At 38.3% G+C, this 20,853-nt stretch overlaps 1 protein-coding gene across 1 annotated transcript in view; it reads left to right on the plus strand.

Annotated features, from left to right (window-relative positions):
• LOC126456738 (Down syndrome cell adhesion molecule-like protein Dscam2) overlaps nucleotides 1-20,853 on the plus strand; it is a 427,689-nt gene that overhangs the window by 335,996 nt on the left and 70,840 nt on the right. The window contains exons 26-27 of the mRNA XM_050092487.1: nucleotides 10,608-10,784; nucleotides 16,287-16,475. Of these exons, the coding sequence (XP_049948444.1) occupies nucleotides 10,608-10,784; nucleotides 16,287-16,475 (366 nt within the window). The remainder of the gene's footprint in view (nucleotides 1-10,607; nucleotides 10,785-16,286; nucleotides 16,476-20,853) is intronic.

Consider the following 20,853-nt stretch of genomic DNA (forward strand, 5'->3'; position numbering starts at 1 on the left):
TTCCTCCATCTGTTCCCCTTCCCAATTCATGACCCCATGTCACCTGCAGCAAGTGCTGCTCCCCATCTGCCCCTAAAAATGTATAAACGTACATTATGTGTCTAGTACATACAGCTGTCACTCCTTTCCTGTATTGTTCACCCACATCTTTCCCTACATTTTCACAATTGCCTTTGTTATGCACACATTTTTTAGTTGCTGACCAATGTGGTCAGTGCGTGATTTTTCAGACAAACTATAGCAGATGTTGTGGCTGTTATGACTGTGTTGCATGCTGTTCATTCTACACATTACCCATCCATCGGATCACTGTTGTAACACTTTCCAGCAACTAATCACTATGTTTAACTGCTGAATCCACCAATCCCTCTTCACCTATTGCTCCCATCAGAATTTTATGTTTCCTCCTTTTTTCCCACGTGACAATATCTTATGCATTATCAAATATACATGCACCACAAAACCATCCTATTTCTCCCAGCACATTTTCTTCTGTCCCTATCACTCCCTGAACTCATGCTATATTACCCAGTTCCTCTTATAACAACCCAACATTTTCACTCACCAATTTCCCATTTTCTAATACCATACCTACCAAAATGGACCACTGCTTCATCTTTCTGCACCAGTTCATAGAAGTATCTGTTTCCCTGGTTAAAGCCCAGTCCCACATCATGTTCCTTAAATGCTGTCTAAACCATAGAACCTCCCTCATTAACACCTCATAGCACCCCGACACTGCCTAGCTGACCTCTTCAATTTACCACATCCTCCAAAACTCCTTCCCAACACTGCACAAAGCCCAGAACCAAAGCAAAGCCAAAACACTGTTGTTAACATTTCCACCACAAACCCTCAGTCCCACAGAAGTTTTATTCCTATCCAAAGACATTACCTTCAGCCCTACACCCAAGTTTAACCATGCTGAACTTGCTAATTCCTACTCTCTTCCCTGTCCATGCCCTTATTGCTACTAATCCCTCCAGTCACAGCCAACCTAATCACAACACTGAACCTTGCCTCTCCCAGTTCATACCTAAAGTCAACTGTGACCTTCCCCCACCCCCCACCTAACCACCCCTTGGTCATCTTCAACTAGACGTCACCACCCTTCCCCAGCTCCCTTCATAAAAACACCAACCTTTCAGCAGAAGAAAGAACAGCCTCACACAGCCCCTAAACAGATCCAACATAATCATCCTATCCGCAGGTTGCACCACCATTGCTAGGAATCACAGTGACTACCTGGCAGAAGTCCTCTACCAATTGTCTGACACCTCCACATATAAACTCTGCCATAGTGATCCCATGCCAGAAGCCCAACATCGTCTCCAGTTGCTATGTGCTGCTGTTGTTGTGGTCTTCAGTCCAGAGACTGGTTTGATGTAGCTCTCCATGCTACTCTATCCTGTGCAAGCTTCTTCATCTCCCAGTACCTGCTGCAACCTACATCCATCTGAATCTGTTTAGTGTACTCATCCCTTGATCTCCCTCTACGATTTTTACCCTCCATGCTGCCCTCCAAAGCTAAATTGGTGATCCGTTGATGCCTCAGAATATGCCCTACCAACCAATCCCTTCTTCTAGTCAAGTTGTGCCACAAATTTCTCTTCGCTCCAATTCTATTCAATACCTCCTCATTAGTTATGTGATCTACCCATCTAATCTTCATCATTCTTCTGTAGCACCAGATTTTGAAAGCTTCTCTTCGCTTCTCGTCTAAACTATTTATCATCCACGTTTCACTTCCATACATGGCTACACTCCATACAAAATACTTTCAGAAACGACTTCCTGACATTTAAATCTAAACTCAATGATAACAAATTTCTCTTCTTCAGAAACCCTTTCATTGCCATTGCCAGTCTACATTTTATATCCTCTCTACTTCGACCATCATCAGTTATTTTACTCCCCAAATAGCAAAACTCCTTTACTACTTTAAGTGTCTCATTTCCTAATCTAATTCTCTCACCATCACCTGACTTAATTCGACTACATTCCATTATCCTTGTTTTGCTTTAGTTGATGTTCATCTTATGCCCTCCTTTCAAGACACTGTCCATTCCGTTCAACTGCTCTTCCAAGTCCTTTGCTGTCTCTGAATGAATTACAATGTCATCGGCGAACCTCAAAGTTTTTATTTCTTCTCCATGGATTTTAATACCTACTCTGAATTTTTCTTTTGTTTCCTTTACTGCTTGCTCAATATACAGATTGAATAACATTGGGGGTAGGCTAGAACCCTGTCTCACTCCCTTCCAAACCACTGCTTCCCTTTCATGTCCCTCGAGTCTTATAACTGCCATCTGGTTTCTGTACAAATTGTAAATAGCCTTTTGCTCCCTGTATTTTATCCCCGCCACCTTCAGAATTTGAAAGAGAGTATTCCAGTCAACATTGTCAAAAGCTTTCTCTAAGTCTACAAATACTAGAAACATAGGTTTGCCTTCCCTTAATCTATTTTCTAAGATAACTCGTTGGGTCATTATTGCCCCACATGTTCCAACATTTCTGTGGAATCCAAACTGATCTTCCCAAAGGTCGGCTTCTACCAGTTTTTCCATTCGTCTGTAAAGAATTCGCGTTAGTATTTTGGAGCTGTTGCTTATTAAACTGATAGTTTGGTAATTTTCACATCTGTCAACATCTGCTTTCTTTGGGATTGGAATTATTATATTCTTCTTGAAGTCTGAGGGTATTTCGCCTGCCTCATACATCTTGCTCACTAAAAGGTAGAGTTTTGTTAGGCCGGGCTCTCCCAAGGCTATCAGTAGTTCTAATGGAATGTTGTCTACTCACGGGGCCTTGTTTCGACTTAGGTCTTCCAGTGCTCTGTCAAACTCTTCATGCAGTATCATACCTCCCATTTCATCTTCATCTACATTCTCTTCCATTTCTATAATATTGTCCTCAAGAACATCACCCTTGTATAGACCCTCTATATACTCCTTCCACCTTTCTGTTTTCCCTTCTTTGCTTAGTACTGGGTTTCCATCTGTGCTCTTGATATTCATGCAAGTCATCCTCTTTTCTCCAAAGGTCTCTTTAATTTTCCTGTAGGCAGTATCTATCTTGCCCTTAGTGATATGTGCCTCTACATCCTTACATTTGTCCTCTAGCCATCCCTGCTTAGCCATTTTGCACTTCCTGTCGAGCTCATTTTTGAGACATTTGTATTCCTTTTCACCTGCTTCATTTATTGCATTTTTGTATTTTCTCCTTTCATCAATTAAGTTCAATATCTCTTCTGTTACCCAAGGATTTCTATTAGTCCTCGTCTTTTTACCTATTTGATCCTCTGCTATCTTCATTATTTCATCTCTCAAAGCTGCCCATTCTTCTTCTACTGTATTTCTTTCCCCCATTCTTGTCAATTGTTCCCAAATGCTCTCCCTGAAGCTCTCTACAACCTCTGGTTCTTTCAGTTCATCCAGGTCCCATCTCTTCAGTTTCCCACGTTTTTGCAATTTCTTCAGTTTTAATCTGTAGTTCATAACCAATAGATTGTGGTCAGAGTCCACATCTGCCCCTGGAAATGTCTTACAATTTAAAATCTGGTTCCTGCACTACAATGATGATGATGATGTTTGGTTTGTGGGCACTTAACTGCGCGGTTATCAGCGCCCGTACAAATTCCCAATCTTTGCTCAGTCCAATATCACCACTTTCATGAATGGTGAGGACAACACAAACACCCAGTCATCTCGAGGCAGGTGAAAATCCCTGACCCCGCCGGGAATCGAACCCAGCACCCCATGCTCGGGAAGCGAGAACGCTACCGCGAGACTACGAGGTGCGGACTCCTGCACTACAAGTCCTCCAAACAAGCAGTAGCTGGCTGCAAGCACTGATAAGAGCAGCACCACACGTCACACTTCCTGCTGGTAATTAGAAGCTAGCTGGGCGCGGCAGGAAGTAGCGCGCTGATAATCCAACATGGCATCACCGGAAGCTGAGTTTTCCAGCAGATCGCGCTCTGTTAAAACTAGATCGCAATCCGCCCAGGCGCCTCGTGCTGCGACTAAGTCCCGTTCAAGGTCACCCGCAAATATGGCGGCGCACACAGCCATGCATGAACACCCACCCACCTCCCCAGGGGTCAGAACCCCTGCAACCCACACAGAAATGATAATTAATAAATAATTAATTTATAGATCTAAAAAATAAGAGTTTAAAATGAAAGTAGAGGTACACTTTTTTAAAAAAAAAGTTTCACGAGATAGATAAGGATGCTTCGCAACCTTATAATGAACAATAAAATTAAAAATAAGAGATAAAGGATCTAAAAATAAGGGATAGATAATCACAGAATCAACAGAACCCATCAAATTGAGAGAAAGATAGTATCCCAGAGTGCCCCAGAGAGCATCCCAGAGTGCACCAGAGAGCATCCCAGAGTGCCCCAGAGAACTAAAACACCAAGAAGAATTGCTTCTCAGCTTTTGGCAAGATCAATGTGTAGTATTATTTAGTAGATAATCTATCTGATACCTTCCAGTATCTCCAGGCTTCTTCCATGTATACAACCTTCTTTTATGATTCTTGAACCAAGTTTTAGCTATGATTAAGTTATGCTCTGTGCAAAATTCTACCAGGCGGCTTCCTCTTTCATTCCTTACTCCCATTCCATATATTTACCTACTACGTTTCCTTCTCTTCCTTTTCCTACTGTTGAGTTCCAGTCACCCATGACTATTAAATTTTCGTCTCCCTTCATTATCTGAATAATTTCTTTTACCTCATTGCTATGTGAAATGTGTTTTATTCATCTCATAACCTACAAAATTTCAGAACATAAGTCTGATGTACAGGAGACATGTCAAGGTTACAATTTGCTTACTTAAAATTTTGTCACACTTACAATAATACTTTGTGGAGCATTTACTTACTTGCAATTTGTCAAACTTACAGTATTTACGTCTACTATAACTATCATAAATTTTTATTCCATTTTAGGGATCAAGATCAAAGTATCACTTTCTCACTCATGAAATCTTCCACAGAGGAGTAGCATTATTCAGTTAGAAACTCATGTATCTTAATTTTTAAAGTATTTATCTTCATATTCATTATGTCACACCCTTTTATTGTGTAGTGAATTTTCATGGCGGATTCTGAGCACGCAGTTTTAAGTGATGAGAGGTGAGCATAAAGTTCTCTTTATGTCTTGTGTCATATGAGTATTCAAAATGATTTTTTTTAATAGGTCAGCTCTGCAGTGTAGGAAAGAACCACCTCAAAGATCCATAAAGAGGGGACAGTTAATATTTTTAGGTCTTTAAATAATGGTCGACATGATGCCCTCGGCTGTGTAGAGCACATATTGCGAATGATTCTTTTTTGCAACTCTAAAATTCATGTAACATTTCCCGAGTTTCCCCAAAAATTTATTCCATATCGAATAACCAATTCAAAGTAGCTGTAATATGCTATTTTCCTGGTGGCCATATCAGTGGCACAGGCTAAAATTTCCATTGCAAATGCAAGGCTGTTTAATTCATTTGCTAGGTATTCTATATGAGAATTCCAACTCAAAGATCTGGCTTAGTTTATTCCCAGGAACCTGACTGAGTCAAGTTCTTCCAATTTTTTATTGTTGTGAGTGACACAGATTTCTTCATTTTTTTGAATGTTTGGTTTTAAAACTCATCACATGGGTTTTTGAAATGTTTAGCCTTAAGTCATTTTGACTGAACCATGTTTCCAGGCTACTTAACGTATTCATGACACTCTACGGCATATTGTCAGAATTTTCATTTTAAACTAGGGCAGAAGTATCATCTGCAGACAAGGTTAAATGAGTATTTATGTTGAGGGGCAAGTAATTTACATAGAACAGGAATAAAAAGGGTCCAAGGATGAGCCTTGAGGAACGCCTTGTGACACAGTTTTCCATCCTGAGAAGTGATCTGCTCCATTTGATGTGATTACTACCCTTTTGTTTCCTCTCCAAGAGATATGATTCAAACCATTTCAAAGCAACATCCCTTATTCCATACCTGTTGAGTTTGAAAAGCATCAGGGCATGGTTTACAGAGTTGAATGCTTTTGTAAGATCACAGAATATTTCTGTGACCTTAGCTTTCCTATCTAGTGATGAAGTAATTTTTTCGATAAACTCATTTATCGCATCTACTGTGTTTTTGCCTTTTTGGAAGCCAAATTGGTTATGTGAAATGATATCATTCTGTGTTATGAAGCTTTGTATCTGTAAAGCAGCAATTTTTTCAAATATTTTTGATATGACAGGGACTATAGAGATGGGGCGATAATTTCCCATATCATCTTTTGAACCTTTTTTAAACAATGGTTTTACTTCTGTGTATTTCAAGAGATCAGGGAAGTAACCTTCTTCAAAGGGTTTGTTTATTATGAGAGAGAGAGAGAGGATGAGCGGTTATGCTGTATACTTTTTTAATTATTTTGGTGGGTATCCCATCCCTGCCACATCATTACGAAATATCGTATTCATGATCCATGGAACTAGTATTAATCTAATCTAATCTAATCTAATCCAGCAGAGTTTTTGTCTTTTAAGGAGAGTATGACATTTTCAACAAATTTTGCTGAGACTGTGCTGAATTTTTTGAGACATTCACTGGTGTTGCCTTTTAACCCAAAACCATTTACTTTCTGCTCGTAATTTGCTATGTCTAAATCAGATTTTGCTACATTTATGATGTACTCATTGAGGCACTCAGATATTTCAGCTGGATTTACAACCAATTTTTCCTTCAGTTTGATTTCTAAAATGTCTTGTTTATGATTTTGGACACCTAATTCAGACTTAACTACAAACCACACAGCCCTTGTTTTATTTTTCTGCCCTAGAATGAATTTGTTGTTTGCCATTTGTTTTGAAGCTTTCCTAACTTTTTTAAAAATAATTTTATAGTTTCTAACATATTTTACAGAATCAGGATCTTTGTTGTACTTCAGTTGATTGTGTAGCTTCCTTTTCCTCTCACTCAACATTTTTATTCCTGGTGTGATCCATCTTATCTTACTTGATGTTTTGTTGCAATATGATCTGGGTGGGAAAGCTTCATTATTAATACTTCAAGAAAACTATTTAAGAATGTACTTAAGTTATCATTTGTTGAACCACCATCCCCAAAACACCAATTAACTTTACTTAGTTTCTCACAGAATATTTCAATACTTGTTTTACTGAAACTTCTTTTCAAAGTAGTAATTTGTTACAATGTTATCAATGCATGTTGCTGAGCGAATATTTTCTCTGGTGAACTCCAAGAAATTTAGTTTAAAACCAGACTTTTTAATTGAATTAATAAATGTTGTTGATTCTTTATTGTCATTTGCAGTGTTTATATTAAAAATCTGGCGCTATTATGATTTTTTTCCTTCTTTTCTTTCTTTGGCTTATTTAGCAAGCACTGGAATTTAGAGAGGAATGGTGTGACTAAAGCCCTTTCCAAAATTCTATAAATTGAAATTATCAACATATTAAAGTCTTTAAGCTCTATGCAACAGCTTTTGAATATGCTCTCTTGATTTAAACAATTGAAATCTGTTTTCACTTCATAGCTTACAGAAGAGTCCAGGAGTATGCAGCAACCACTGTGAGATTTTTTCTCCCTGCAATAGCTGGTAGCAACATTGAAGTTTTCAATTTTATTTAAAATATTTATTGTATTACAGCTAAGTCTAAAATAATTTATATGTTTTCACATTCTGAGAGAAGAATTTGTAACTCATCGAGTTTGTAGCTTAGGCTGCTAGGAGATTTAGAACTTAAGCCATTTATATTCCAGTGCGTCAAATAAGAACTTTTGCTTGTGTTAATGGAGGAGTGATAGCATGGTACGGGTGGTGAGGGAGAAAAGCATTGTCTGGTAGATCATGCATAGACTAGGAGGTAGCAGGACAAGGCTGCTAGGGTCAGTGTCAGGAGTCAATGGAGGACAGAGGGAAGAGAGGCAGTGGGGAGCAGGAAAGGAAAAAAGACTGGTGGGTGCATTGGCAGAGAGCACCACACAATGAGAATGAATGGACATGAATGGGAAGATGATAGCAGAGAGGGTGTGGGAACTTTTGGGCGGAGGGTGGGGGGACAGTAGGTTACTGCTGGTTGCGGCCGGGATAACTTTGGGAGCACAGAATGTGTTGTAAAAATAACTTCCATTGGCATAGTCAGAAAACCTATGATTGAGGGGAGGATCCTGATTGCCTGGGTTGTGGAACAGCCATGAAATCAAGCATGTTACTTTCAGCTGCATGTTGTGCCAAGGGTGGTCCATTTTACTGTTGCCCACAGTATGACACTGACTATTCATCCTGATGGACAGCTGGTTGGTAGCCATATGAGTACCAATATAAAAAGCAGCACAATGACTGCAGCAGAGCTGGTATAGAACATGGTTGCTTTCGTAGGTGGCTCAGCCTCTGATGGTGTAGGATAAGCCTTTTCCATGGCTGGAATAGGCAGTGCTGGGTGGGTTGACTGGAGTGGTCTCACAGGGATATTATCCCTGTGGCAAGGTATTGGAATTGGGAATGACGTAAGGATGGACTAGGCTGTTGCACAGGATCTTCCATAGGGTGTCACTCATTTCAAGGCATGATGAAAGATAAATAAAGCCCTTACAAAGGATGTGGTTCAGTTGTTCCAGTCCAAGATGGTATTTGGTGATGAAGGGTGTGTGTGGGGATATGGCATGAGAAATCAGTCTGAGGACTAGGTCTGGGGGTAATGCCTGTCTGTGAAGCCTTTGTGAGACATTCAGCAGAAAGGGCAAGGGATTTCTTGTCACTGCAGATACAGTGTCGCTCAGTGGCCATGCTGTCTGGGATGGTTTTTTTGCTGTGGAAGGGATGACAGCTGTTGAAATGTATGCACTGTTGGTGGTTTAATGTATGGAGCCATTGGAGAGGAGGAGATCATCATCCAGGAAAGTGGCACACTAGTTTGAGGACAAGTTTAATGAGGAATGAGAAAAGGGCATCTTGGCCATGAGTCCTGAGCATGAAGATATGATAAACCTGAACCACAACAGGGATTTGGAGTTTTGGGGGAGCTAGAGAGTTTTTCTCTAGATGACCCATAAACAGGTTGCCATAGGAGGCTGCCATGTGGACGCCCATGGCCGTTCCATGGATTTGTTTGTGTGCTTTCACCTCAAAGGGGAAGATGTTGTGTGTTAGGATTAAGTTAGTAAAGTTTATGATGAGTGAGGTTATGGATCTGGTGCCTGAAAGACATTGGGAGAGTAGTGTTCAGTAGTGACAAAGCTGGTGTTCACAGAAGTGGCAACAACAGTGATGAGTAGGGACTCAGGAAATAAATGAGTGGGGATGGTGGGAAGAGGGTGGAGAAAATGGTTGGTATCTTTGATGTGGGAGTCTAGATTTTTGGCATTTGGTGCAGGCACTGGTCAATTAGGGCCACATTCTTTCAGTGGGGGGACAATAAACAGCTACAAGGGGTATTCAGGATTGTAAGGTTTGTGTATTTTGGGGAGCATGTTGAAGTTGGGTATGCAGGGTGTCATAGGGGTGAGGAGAGAAATTTATTCAGGGGAGAGGTTCTGGGGAGGGCCTAAAGTTTTAAGCAGTGACTGGAAGTTACACTGGACTTCTGGGATGGGATCACTCTGGCAGAGTTTTAACTGAATAGAACCAATGCAGTACTGTGAGATAATATAAGAATTGGGAGATTTACTATGAAAAATGAAATAGACAATTCTGTTGTGTTCTGTCAGTTGTATGTATTGTATTCTGTAATATCTGAAACTCAGTCTGTCTTATTACATCATGCACTTTTTGCACAGAAATGATGCAGGGCATTATGCTCCAACAGCCCAATGAGACATTTAATCTACAGTGCATGCAAGGTGAAGTTTAGGCCAGATTTGGTTCTTTGATGTTTTTGGAGTGCTTTTTGTTCCATGACTTTGAACCTCTCATTCAGGTTACCACGAACATGAAACAGAATATTTATTTAAACATTCTCTGAGAGCAAGTCTTGCCCTTTGTCACATCTGTGTGATGAGTATGATGTGGACATTCCTGTGTTCCAAGGTGACAGCAGCCATGTTAGCAGTCCGGCATGCATCCATGCATTCTTATTTGATAAACATCCTTGCACTCTATTTCACCTTGACTGGTCCACTAAATCACCCAATCTTAATCTCCTAGAAAACCTATGGGACTGTCTGGAGAAGTAATTGAAAAATACCAATCAGTATCCTCACAATTTGGTAGCTGTATGGGATCTAACCCCAAATGAGTGATTTCAACTGAACATGGCATACTTGAAGGATTTTACATTCCTAATTGAGATGTCTATCATTGCTAGAAATGGTATCAGTGTGATGTGTGCTTGGGGTAACTAATTTTTTGTCTGAGATGCTTACTTTTCAGCTGCAGTTTATCAACCACTGATATTTCAAAGTGATGTATTTAAACCAGTACATAGTGTCTTATTTAATCATTTTTATTCATGACTGAAACTATCTCTTCTGGTGCTTGCATTTATGAGATTATCATATGAGATATTCTTTTACTTCAATAATACAGTATTTATCTTTTTTAATTACCCTCAACTAATAACAAATTTTCACTGTTGTCATTGTGATTTACAGCTCCAGCTCGTATTGCATCATTCTCACAAGTTCTCAAAGTGCCACTGAAATCAAGTACAAGTCTTAGTTGCTTAGCTGTTGGCAACCCTACACCAAATATTCAGTGGCTTTATAAGAAGCGTGTACTTGAATCTGACTCAAGAACCAGAATACTGCAGGATTCACTTCACATTATAAGTATGTGCTACAGAATATTTGCTCTACTCTAAATACATGCATGCTTTCTACTGCTTCAAGTTCCACAGTAGTTGTGATTATCACAAAATAAAAGAAAAAAAACAGGTTCCAAATTCACATAATTGTTGAAATGTTCTTAAATATTGTCTTCTAGTCATAAGTATAGTTTAAAATATGAAATAAAATATTAGGTCTACAACTTTGATTCTGCCATTTTATCTTAAAGTTTGAGGCTTTATTGTGAAAAACTTACAACAAATTTGTAATTCAAAGTATTGGCCACCACTTGCCACACCTTTCTCCCATCTTTCAGGTAGCATAAAAATCCAACAGCAGAAGAACTGAGCATCTTTTGAGCAGATCCATGAATTGCTCTAATTTTGCACTTATTCATATGACCAGAGATACTGGTTAGCCAGGCTGTGTACTACTGATCCAAAGATATGGTAGTCAGAGGGAGCAATGTTTGGTGAATACAGTGGGTGGGGTAGGACTTCTTTAGAGTGTGGAACAGTTTGTCCTATAATGAAAACAATGGGTTTGATTCTGTATCTAAATATATATTCCACATAACACCACTGTATAATTAGCAGATGATGATTGTGGCCACTTCATGTAATTTTCCAGAAGCATGATGATTTTGCTAAGTGGCAACAAACAATACAAAACAATCCCTGAGATGATAAGCAGCAAAAAAGTCATATAAACAGATGACCAGAATTGCATTCCAAGGGAATGATATTAGAATACGGACAGATACAGTCCTCTATCCCTCACTGAACATATATAGGATGATTATCGTAAATGGAGGCAAACTTCAGGAACCAAACCCTCAGAGGATAAGGAGGAAGAAAGGTCATATATGCTTATGTGCTTTCCAAAAGAGGGACACCCACTTTAAATGTGGAGATAAAGGATCTTTGATAGTGAGCCACATCAGTACCTGACAGATGGCCCATCAGCTTGGAGTAAGCCAGATGACCATGTGGACCATGGAACAACAAGTGCTACTGTCCATATTAGTTACAACATGTGCAGACCTCATTTATGAATGGACTTGCCTCTCCAGAAATGTTTTGTTACTGGTTCATCACATAGGCCACTATGCTGCTAGGATTTCTGTCAAATATCCTATTCACAGATGAGGCTACCTTTACGATATCTCAACCTTCACTACACCCACCTGTGGGCTACAGGGAACAAGCAGCAATCAATCAGCACTGGTTCAGCCTCAATGTGTGGACAAAGATGATTGGTGATCATCTCATGGGACCAGTCATCCTGGCACAGTGCCTCACAGGTGAGGCATAACTGTGGTTTCTGTAGGCGACCCTGCCTCCCCTGCTGGAAGATGTAACTTTGGTGGTATAAAGTGTAATGTGGCTACTACTCTAGCTCACTGCCCTCTTGGTCATGTAGCTAAAACACAAGTACAGGCAGAACATTCCCACTTGCCAAAACTGTTGTCACTTGTGCTTTCAATCACTGAAATTTGCATCATCAAAGATCTTTTTATCTTCACCTTCAAGTGGGTGTACCTTTGTTGGAATATATTTATTGCAATATGTCTATAATTATGGCCCTTTTTGTTCATTATCCTCTCAGGAATTATTTCGTGCAGTTTGTCGTAATTCAGCAAAATCACTCTGTATGTATGGAATGAGGGATACATGATTGTGTGTACTTCTGTATGTATTCCAATCTCATTCAGTTTCATCTTAAAAGATGCATTGGAAGAGAGAGAGAGAGAGAGAGAGAGAGAGAGGGTGGTGGGGGGTTTGAACTAAAGGAATCCTAAGATTTCTACGTAGGGCTCCAATTAACAGCTGCAGGATTTTCTCTCTTCTGTTATGAGAATTGCATCTGTCATTTTAGATAACAAACCATTCATTGTCTTTGTATGAATACAGTGCAACTATGTAACAGTGTAACTATGTAACAGTGTAACAATGTTACCCAGCAATAATTTATTACCATGCAAAATAGTATCACCAAAGAACAATCTAGTGGTGGAGCTTATTTTATACCTGTAGTTGATTATAGTTATTAAGAGTAATATTGGCATTTACCCACTTTCTTTGGGTGTGCCTGCAATTACCTTCATTTCTGATGAACAATGCCCATTGAGAACTGCTTTCTGCCTCTTTTGTTTGTATAAATCTGTGGATCAATCACATACATTGAAAGACAATGTTCATAACACATATCATGGTACCAGCTAATGCTGTGGTACAGTGTTGAACTTCATTCTACATGAATAGAGAATCTATCAGTTTAGTATCTGTCCAAAATTTGTATGTTTTTACGAGGTGTGATTGGAAAGTTTTAAGAATCGTTCCACTACTGCTTACTGTTTTGGAGGGCAGGTACAAGGAGGGTGGGGACTGAGTCATTGCCTTGTCCTTGAATGCCCTCTGTCAGGAAACTGTGTTTCCTTTATTCAGTTCATTGTGGCAGCTGGTTGAGGGCAGGTCTGTTAGGGCTTGTTGCCGGATTCTGTCTGTGTGAAGATGGACGTAAAAACAGAGCAACAATTTTGTTTTAAAACAGGGAAATCAGCTTCTGAGACTTACAAACTGTTAAAAACAGCTTTTGGAGATAATTGTCTGAGCCAGTCAAATGTTTTTATCTGGTTCAACAGATTTAAAAATGGCCGCAAATCATTTGTGTGAAGATGGACGTAAAAACAGAGCAACAATTTTGTTTTAAAACAGGGAAATCAGCTTCTGAGACTTACAAACTATTAAAAACAGCTTTTGGAGATAATTGTCTGAGCCAGTCAAATGTTTTTATCTGGTTCAACAGATTTAAAAATGGCCGCAAATCATTTTAAGATGAACCATGGTCCAGCCGTCCTTCCACCTCAAAAACAAATGAAAATGTTGTAAAAGTTCGTGACTTAGTGTGCTCTGATCATAGACTTACAATTATGGAGATGGCTGATGAACTTAATTTAAATTTTTATGCAGTTTTAACTGAAAATCGAGTGTCCGCAAAATTCATTCCAAAAGTGTTGTCAAGTGACCAGAGACAATACCGACTTGAAGTGTGCCAAGATCTGATTAAACAGACTAAAAATGACCCAGATTTCTTAAATAGGGTAATAAGAGGTAAAAAATCATGGTTATATGGATATGATCTTGAAACGAAAGTGCAGTCCTCACAGTGGAAGACTCCAGGTTCACCACGACCAAAAAAAGCATGGCAAAGTCGGTCAAAGGTGAAGACAGTGTTGATGAATTTTTTCGATTCTACCAGCATTGTGCATCATGAATTTACCCCTGGAGGACAGACAATTAACGAGTAATACTACAAATGTGTCTTTGAACTTTTGTGCAAAAAGGTGCGGAAGAAAAGGCCTGCATTGTGGAAAGACAGGAGTTGGGTGCTACAACATGACAATGGTTCGGCTCATCGTGCCTTCTCCATCGTTGAATTTTTGACCAAATTCAACATTCCTGTGCCTCCACACCTGCCATATTCCCCTGATTTGGCCCCTGTGGACTTCTACCTGTTTCCTAAACTAAAATTTTCACTGAAAGGGAAGCAATTTGACTTGATTGAAGACATTCAGGTAAATACAGAGAGCGTCCTTAACATACTTGAAGAAAAAAATTTCTAGGAATGTTTCCAAAAGTGGAAACACCATTGGAGTTGGTATGCTCAGTCAGAAGGGGACTATTTTGAAGATGATACATCACGGTAGCATGTAAGTACCACCATTGTACAATTACAAGCCTATTTTTAAAACTTTCCAATCACACCTCGTATATCTGGAAATAGGCAATTCCTACACCAATCTTGAGCTTTCAGCCAAAGCTTTTCATTATATTCAAATTTACAATATACGCCAGTATCCTGCATCATAGAATAATTCGTGATACTGGAACACAGTTTTTCATATTTACATCTTTCCTTTAAATCTTCTTATTAATAGGAGTAATCCACATTTTTTTAAAAATTAGATTAGAACATATTTTTTGATTATATTAGATTCAGTTTCATTCTGTAGACCCAAAAGTAATGTAATTCTCATGGTTGTGGAACTTGACAGAAAATATAACATAGAAAATATAGCAACATTGTGAAAAGGAAAGTTTCTACTCACCATATAGCGGAGATGCTGATTTTCAAATAAGCATAACAAAAAGACTGTCACAAATATAGCTTTCGGACAGTAAGGCCTTCATCAAAATAAAATGACAAACCTACACATACATACTCACACAAATGCAACTCATGCATACACTGATTTTAAAAAAAAAAAAAAAAAATTGAACATTTGAAAATAATATTCACTTCCCTGATTACATGTCTCCTCTTATATGAGACTGTTCTCTTTGCACAAGGTTTTTATCTTTGTTTGTGAAGAAATGGATTAACTGCTTGTCATACTTAGTGTTAAAATTCCATCAGGTCCTGAAACCTTGATATTCGTAAGTTTTGACTGCTTTTAAACATCGTGAGTGCTCATTTCATTCCTAAATTTGGGAGTTTTTGACATACTAAGTAACTGACCCTAGGACCATAGTTTTAAAGATTGATTCAGGTATTTTTATGAAAAACGTTTAACGCAAATGAGATGATAATGTAAAACTCACAGCACCACTGTAGATAAACAATTTTTAACCTTTAAATGTCATACATATAACACATGCTCCTGTTCCTCAGTTTTGGTAATGACCTGAGTCCTAATGGTCACAATTTGCAGTTTGCACATGCCACAATCTTGTTCTCCTTGATAAGGGTGGAGTTTAAGCAGTAAAGGTAACTGTTGTCCTATTTGATGAGGTCGAGACTTTGTTTCTCATAAATAAAATGAAAGTAAATAAGAGCAAAGCAGGCAACATATTCTTGGTTGTCCAGGTAAGCTGACAAGTCCATTTTTGTGCAAAAATAGACACGTAATTTGAGTGGACATCAAAAAATGTGCTATATCAAAAAATACCAAGGAAAACAGAAGAATAAAATGCAAAGGAATGCAGCCTAAGAACACAGGACCTCAGGGTGATATCCAAGTCATTAATATTCAGGTTTTTAATATTAATAGTACACTGACTTAGCTAGAATGTGCCAAAAATTTGAGTAAGAATCTCTTTAAAGGATATTTTCATTCAGCTTTTCTTTTTAAGACTATCTGTGGTTACCCATAGCTGTTGATGAGCTCAATAATTGCATTTAACTTCATTACTGTTAGAGTAACACAAACATGTGACATCATAGCTTCTGAACATGTTGTTTGAAGTACCTAAACAATGTATATGCTTAAATGTCTTGAAGTTACGTCATAACGAGTACTTTTGGTATTTTCAGAGTTTATGACTTGCAACTTTTATCCAAGATACATAACTGGAAACACTTCATCATTCTACAACTTGCTATAAAATAAAGAGTAGTCTTTTTGCATATGCACAATAATAATGTCTTCACTCTTATGAAATTACTTAATTTGCTTATTGTTATATAAATGAAGAAGACAATAGCTCAACATCTCTGTTGCAGAAATGGAAAAACTCAGTGAGGGGAACTATACCTGCATTGCAAAAAATCTCTTTGGCGAGGACCACATTACATACAAAATTATTGTGCTCTTGACACCTGACCCACCATTGCTTGAATCTACAGGCTCAGATCATAACAACATTGAACTACAGTGGAGGTCTATCAAAGATGGAGGAACACCAATATTAGGTATGTGAAAGCACTGAATCTGTACACTGATGAGCCAATACATTATGACCACTTCCTTACTAGTGTACTGACCTACTTTGGAGTCAATACGAAAGTGATTCTGCATGGCATGGGTTCAACAAGTTCTTGGTAGATTTTGACAGTTATACAACTTATATCTATGTACAGGTCACATAGTTTCTCATAAATTACAGGCCACTGATTCGTCAGTGTGGTGCTGATGTCCAGGAGTGTCCATGGTCAAGGCATCAATGTGAGTCAACTACAATAATCCTCAAAAACTACTGTAGCAAGATTTTGTTCTTATGACATGGACAGTTATCCCGCTGGAAGATGCCGTCAGTCATGGAAGACATCAAGTAGTCCACAATAATATTCACATACTCCACAACCATCATGGTGCTTTGACTACTACCACAGATTTTGTGGAAGCCCAGGCAAATGTTTCTCTCAGCATAATACTGACCACACTGACCTACATCTCAATGGGACCTGCATGTTTTGTACATTCATTAACCTAGATGATGGCATGTCTAGACATGACCATCAACTTAGTGTAACAAGGAATTTGATTTATCAGACCAGGTGACATGTTTCTTTTTATCCACAGTCCAGTCTCAATGATCCTATGTCCACTGAAATCACAATTTACAGTGTTGTTGGGTTAACTTGGGAACATGTATAGAGGTTGTCTGCTGTAACGACCTATGCTCAACAATGTGTGCTGAACACTGTGCTCTAAAACACTTGTGTCTGTACCAGTAAAGTAGCGTGGCATCAGTTCTGCCAGAGATCGTTACCTATCATGCTTTAAAGAGCAGACACACCTCTGACTCCCACACTCTGTAATGAGCCACGGGTGCCCAATGCCTTGTCTCCCTACTTGTGTTTACTGTCCTTCAGCCACTTTCCATACATGCTCACGACAGTAGCATGCAAACAGCGACCAGCTTTGCTCTTTCTGAGTTGCTCATTCCCAAGTTCCAGGTCATAACAGTCAATCACTTATGTCAGTGGGTTTCCCCATTTGCAGCCTGCATCTTCACTAGAATGACTGCCCATGTACTTCTGCTCTATGTACATACTTTCCTAACCATGCCACATGCCTGTAACACCGCCAGGCAGCATCCATCTTGCAGTGGGCAGTGGTCATAATAATTTTGGCTTATCAATGTATGTGAAATAAATTGTTAAAGGATATTTACATCTTTGCCTATATCCATTATATTTGGCTACACTGAATCAGTCATAGTACTTTAGTTTTATAACGGAGAAAATTGATAGATTCTGTAACCTCAAAAATTATCTTTCATTTTACTATTTTATTATATAAAATTTGTGTCTTTTCCTGCCAATATATTATGTATGTATAAAATTTCTCCATGATGAAGTTCATTCCATAGTATACACTAATATAGGTGTGTGTGTTTTTTGTATTGAATAAACACTACATCCTCTGTCTTAGAGCAACATTTATTCTGTTGGTATGCCAAGAAATGACAGTCATTTAACTAAATAATATTTAAAAAAAGTATTACAATTTTCAAATTATTTAAACAACACACTTTTAGATACTTGATCAAAGATAACGGCTGTGAGATATTTTGATATTTGAGCAAAACTAGCTATGAGATACACTTAATTACTCTGTTAGATTATTTTATTGAATGAAACAAACTAACAATAATATTGCAAAGATTCTCAACTTGCTTTAAATGTTCATAAATGTACAACTGTGCGCTTTACAAAATGAAAAAGAAAATGTAGTATATAAGAACCTCATTTATCCTAACGAGCTGGGACCAGATGCAACCTGAATTAATAAAAATATTCTATTAAATGCAAAAACTTTAATATGTACTGCAGTGTAGAAACGTTTTATTTTGGCACCAACAAGAAGCACTTTTTTGGCACTTGTACTCTACAGTTACTAGGGTCTACTCACATTTATTTATTGAGGATGTGAGTAAGTTTCTTTTGTTTCAGACTTGGTGACATTTGAGAGCAGCACACTCATGTAGACATTTCAATTCAGCTGGAGTTGTTTGTGGCTGATGTTCTAGATAAATCATTAGTTCTTCCAGCTGTGCTGTTGACTCTGGATGCAGCATTATTTCTTGTCCTGAAACTCATTTTCATTGTTTACTTCACCTTTACTGTTGGTCTCTATGGTACAACGAGTGTAAATATTGTCATAGGTCTCATGCCATAACCAGAATCACTGTCATTTTGCAACCAAGTATCCACATCACTATCATCTGCATCTGAATGAGTATGAATGTTTGGTAACATTTCAAGGAATTCAGAAGTGTTGACAACTTCACAGATTTCAACAGTGGAATCACAGCTAGCAGGCCATGCTGTTTGCCATGACTTCAGAATTGATAGTTACCAGAAGCTGGCATATGCCATGATGAACTTTTCACCTTTCTAACCAACCTTCGCTGTCTGTGAAGATAGATTCATCATTCAGTTAAGTATCAACATCAGGTAGCTTGCTGTTTAAGTTTAACACTTTTTCGTACAGAACTGGACAGGATATGGAACTCCATGCTCTCTTTTTTCAATGAATCAAGTGAATAATGGTTCATCCAGTGTTTCATTTCTTGCTTCTTTCTTTATTGTACCATCGTTCGGCAAACTGTCATCATTTTCAAACAGAAGTCTTCAATTTTTGCTTGGTTCTTTTTCCAGTCTGACACAGTTGATGTCCCTGCACCGTACTCTGCAGCTACGTTTTTCAGAAGTTGTTCTTTATCTGTTCAGTTTAGTGCTTCCAATTTTTTGTTCATCAAAACAACTACTTTATTTTACTTTGAAACCATTTCACACAAGTCGACACAAAACACATGAAAAAAAGAATAATACTGATACAGCTTCTTAACTCTGTAAGGAACAGATCCACACTGGCCACAGTAAAGGCAGCTGGAGTGTGGGACTGGTGATCTCCATGCAGTTTGCAGTGCCGATCTCTATGCAGTGTGCAGTTCCAACATAGCATCTGTACATAATAATACCATATACCGAACATGCCAACCCTTTACTGCACATTAATACGTTAAAAAAATTCTGAATTCACTGGAAGTTTGGATTAATGAGGTTCTTGAGTATCCTGTGACTACACTATTAACGAGTCATAACTGAGATTGGGAAACTCATAGAAATAACTCTGTGCAACAACCTGCAGGAATAAGAAATTGAACAGTCACATAGATGCAGTCATAGGAGAAGCAGGTGGCAGACGTTGATTCATTGGTAGAATACTAGGGAAATGTATTCATTGATCAGTCAACAAAAGAGACTGATTTGCACTCATACAATCTATCCTAGAATATTGTTGAAGTGTGTGTGACCCAACAGTGGATTTAAAGATATATAGAGAAATGCAGCACAGATTTATTTGGCCCATTGGTAAGTGTCCTGGAGATGCAGAAGAAACTGAATTGGTAGACACTTGAAAAGAGGCACAAACTATTCTGAGAAAGCCTATTTACAAAGTTTAAAACAATGGCTTTAAATGATAACTCTTGAGAATATCATACAACCTGCTAAGGATCACTCCCACAGGGATTGTGAGGGCAAGGTTAGATTAGTTAGAACATACACAGAGCCATTTAGACAGTCCTCTTTCCTCCACCCCATATATGAATAGACCAGGAGAAAGCCTTAATAACTGGAACAAAGGGGATACCCTCTGTCATGCATTTTTTGGTCGTTTGCAAAATATGAATATAGATGTTGCTTTAGAAATGAGAAAAATCAGGAATACTTTCTTGTTGTGGCAACAGAAGCATCTTAAGCACATCGTGATGCTGATGGCCATCTTTGCACTACTTCTTGTACCAACAAAGGACCTATTTACATTTTAAAAGTTTCCACTCCTTTTAAATTAAGCATTTTCTATGTTACAACATTAGATGTTGCAGAATACAGTCTGTTCTAAGGTAGAAAATCTCACTAACTAAATAGGAAACTTAAGTGTTTCTTTGTGTTCTGACAGTACTAAGATTTGTAAATAAGCATTTCTCTTGGCAAACAACCCAACCTGAACTAGAATAAATTGTCAACTAGTTTGCAAATGGTATGACTGCCTTAAATTATGTGTTCTACAAGATTAATGCTACTGAAAACAATTCACACTATGACATACCTCCTTTGCTACTGTTAAATAATTTCGTGGTTATAGTTTATGTCGACATTATGGAAAAACTATTATTGTATAGTAAGCAATGTGTATTCAAGTGCAAGGAAGGTAACATCACACAATAGTAAAAAGTTCACTTAGTTTTTTAAGATGGCATCAAAGTACAAGGGAACTGATGACATCCATGGTGTGAAATGATACAGCATGGAGATAATACTTACTCTGTGGTTTATT

This window comes from Schistocerca serialis, chromosome 1 (assembly GCF_023864345.2).
Source record: "Schistocerca serialis cubense isolate TAMUIC-IGC-003099 chromosome 1, iqSchSeri2.2, whole genome shotgun sequence".
Lineage (NCBI taxonomy): Eukaryota > Metazoa > Arthropoda > Insecta > Orthoptera > Acrididae > Schistocerca > Schistocerca serialis.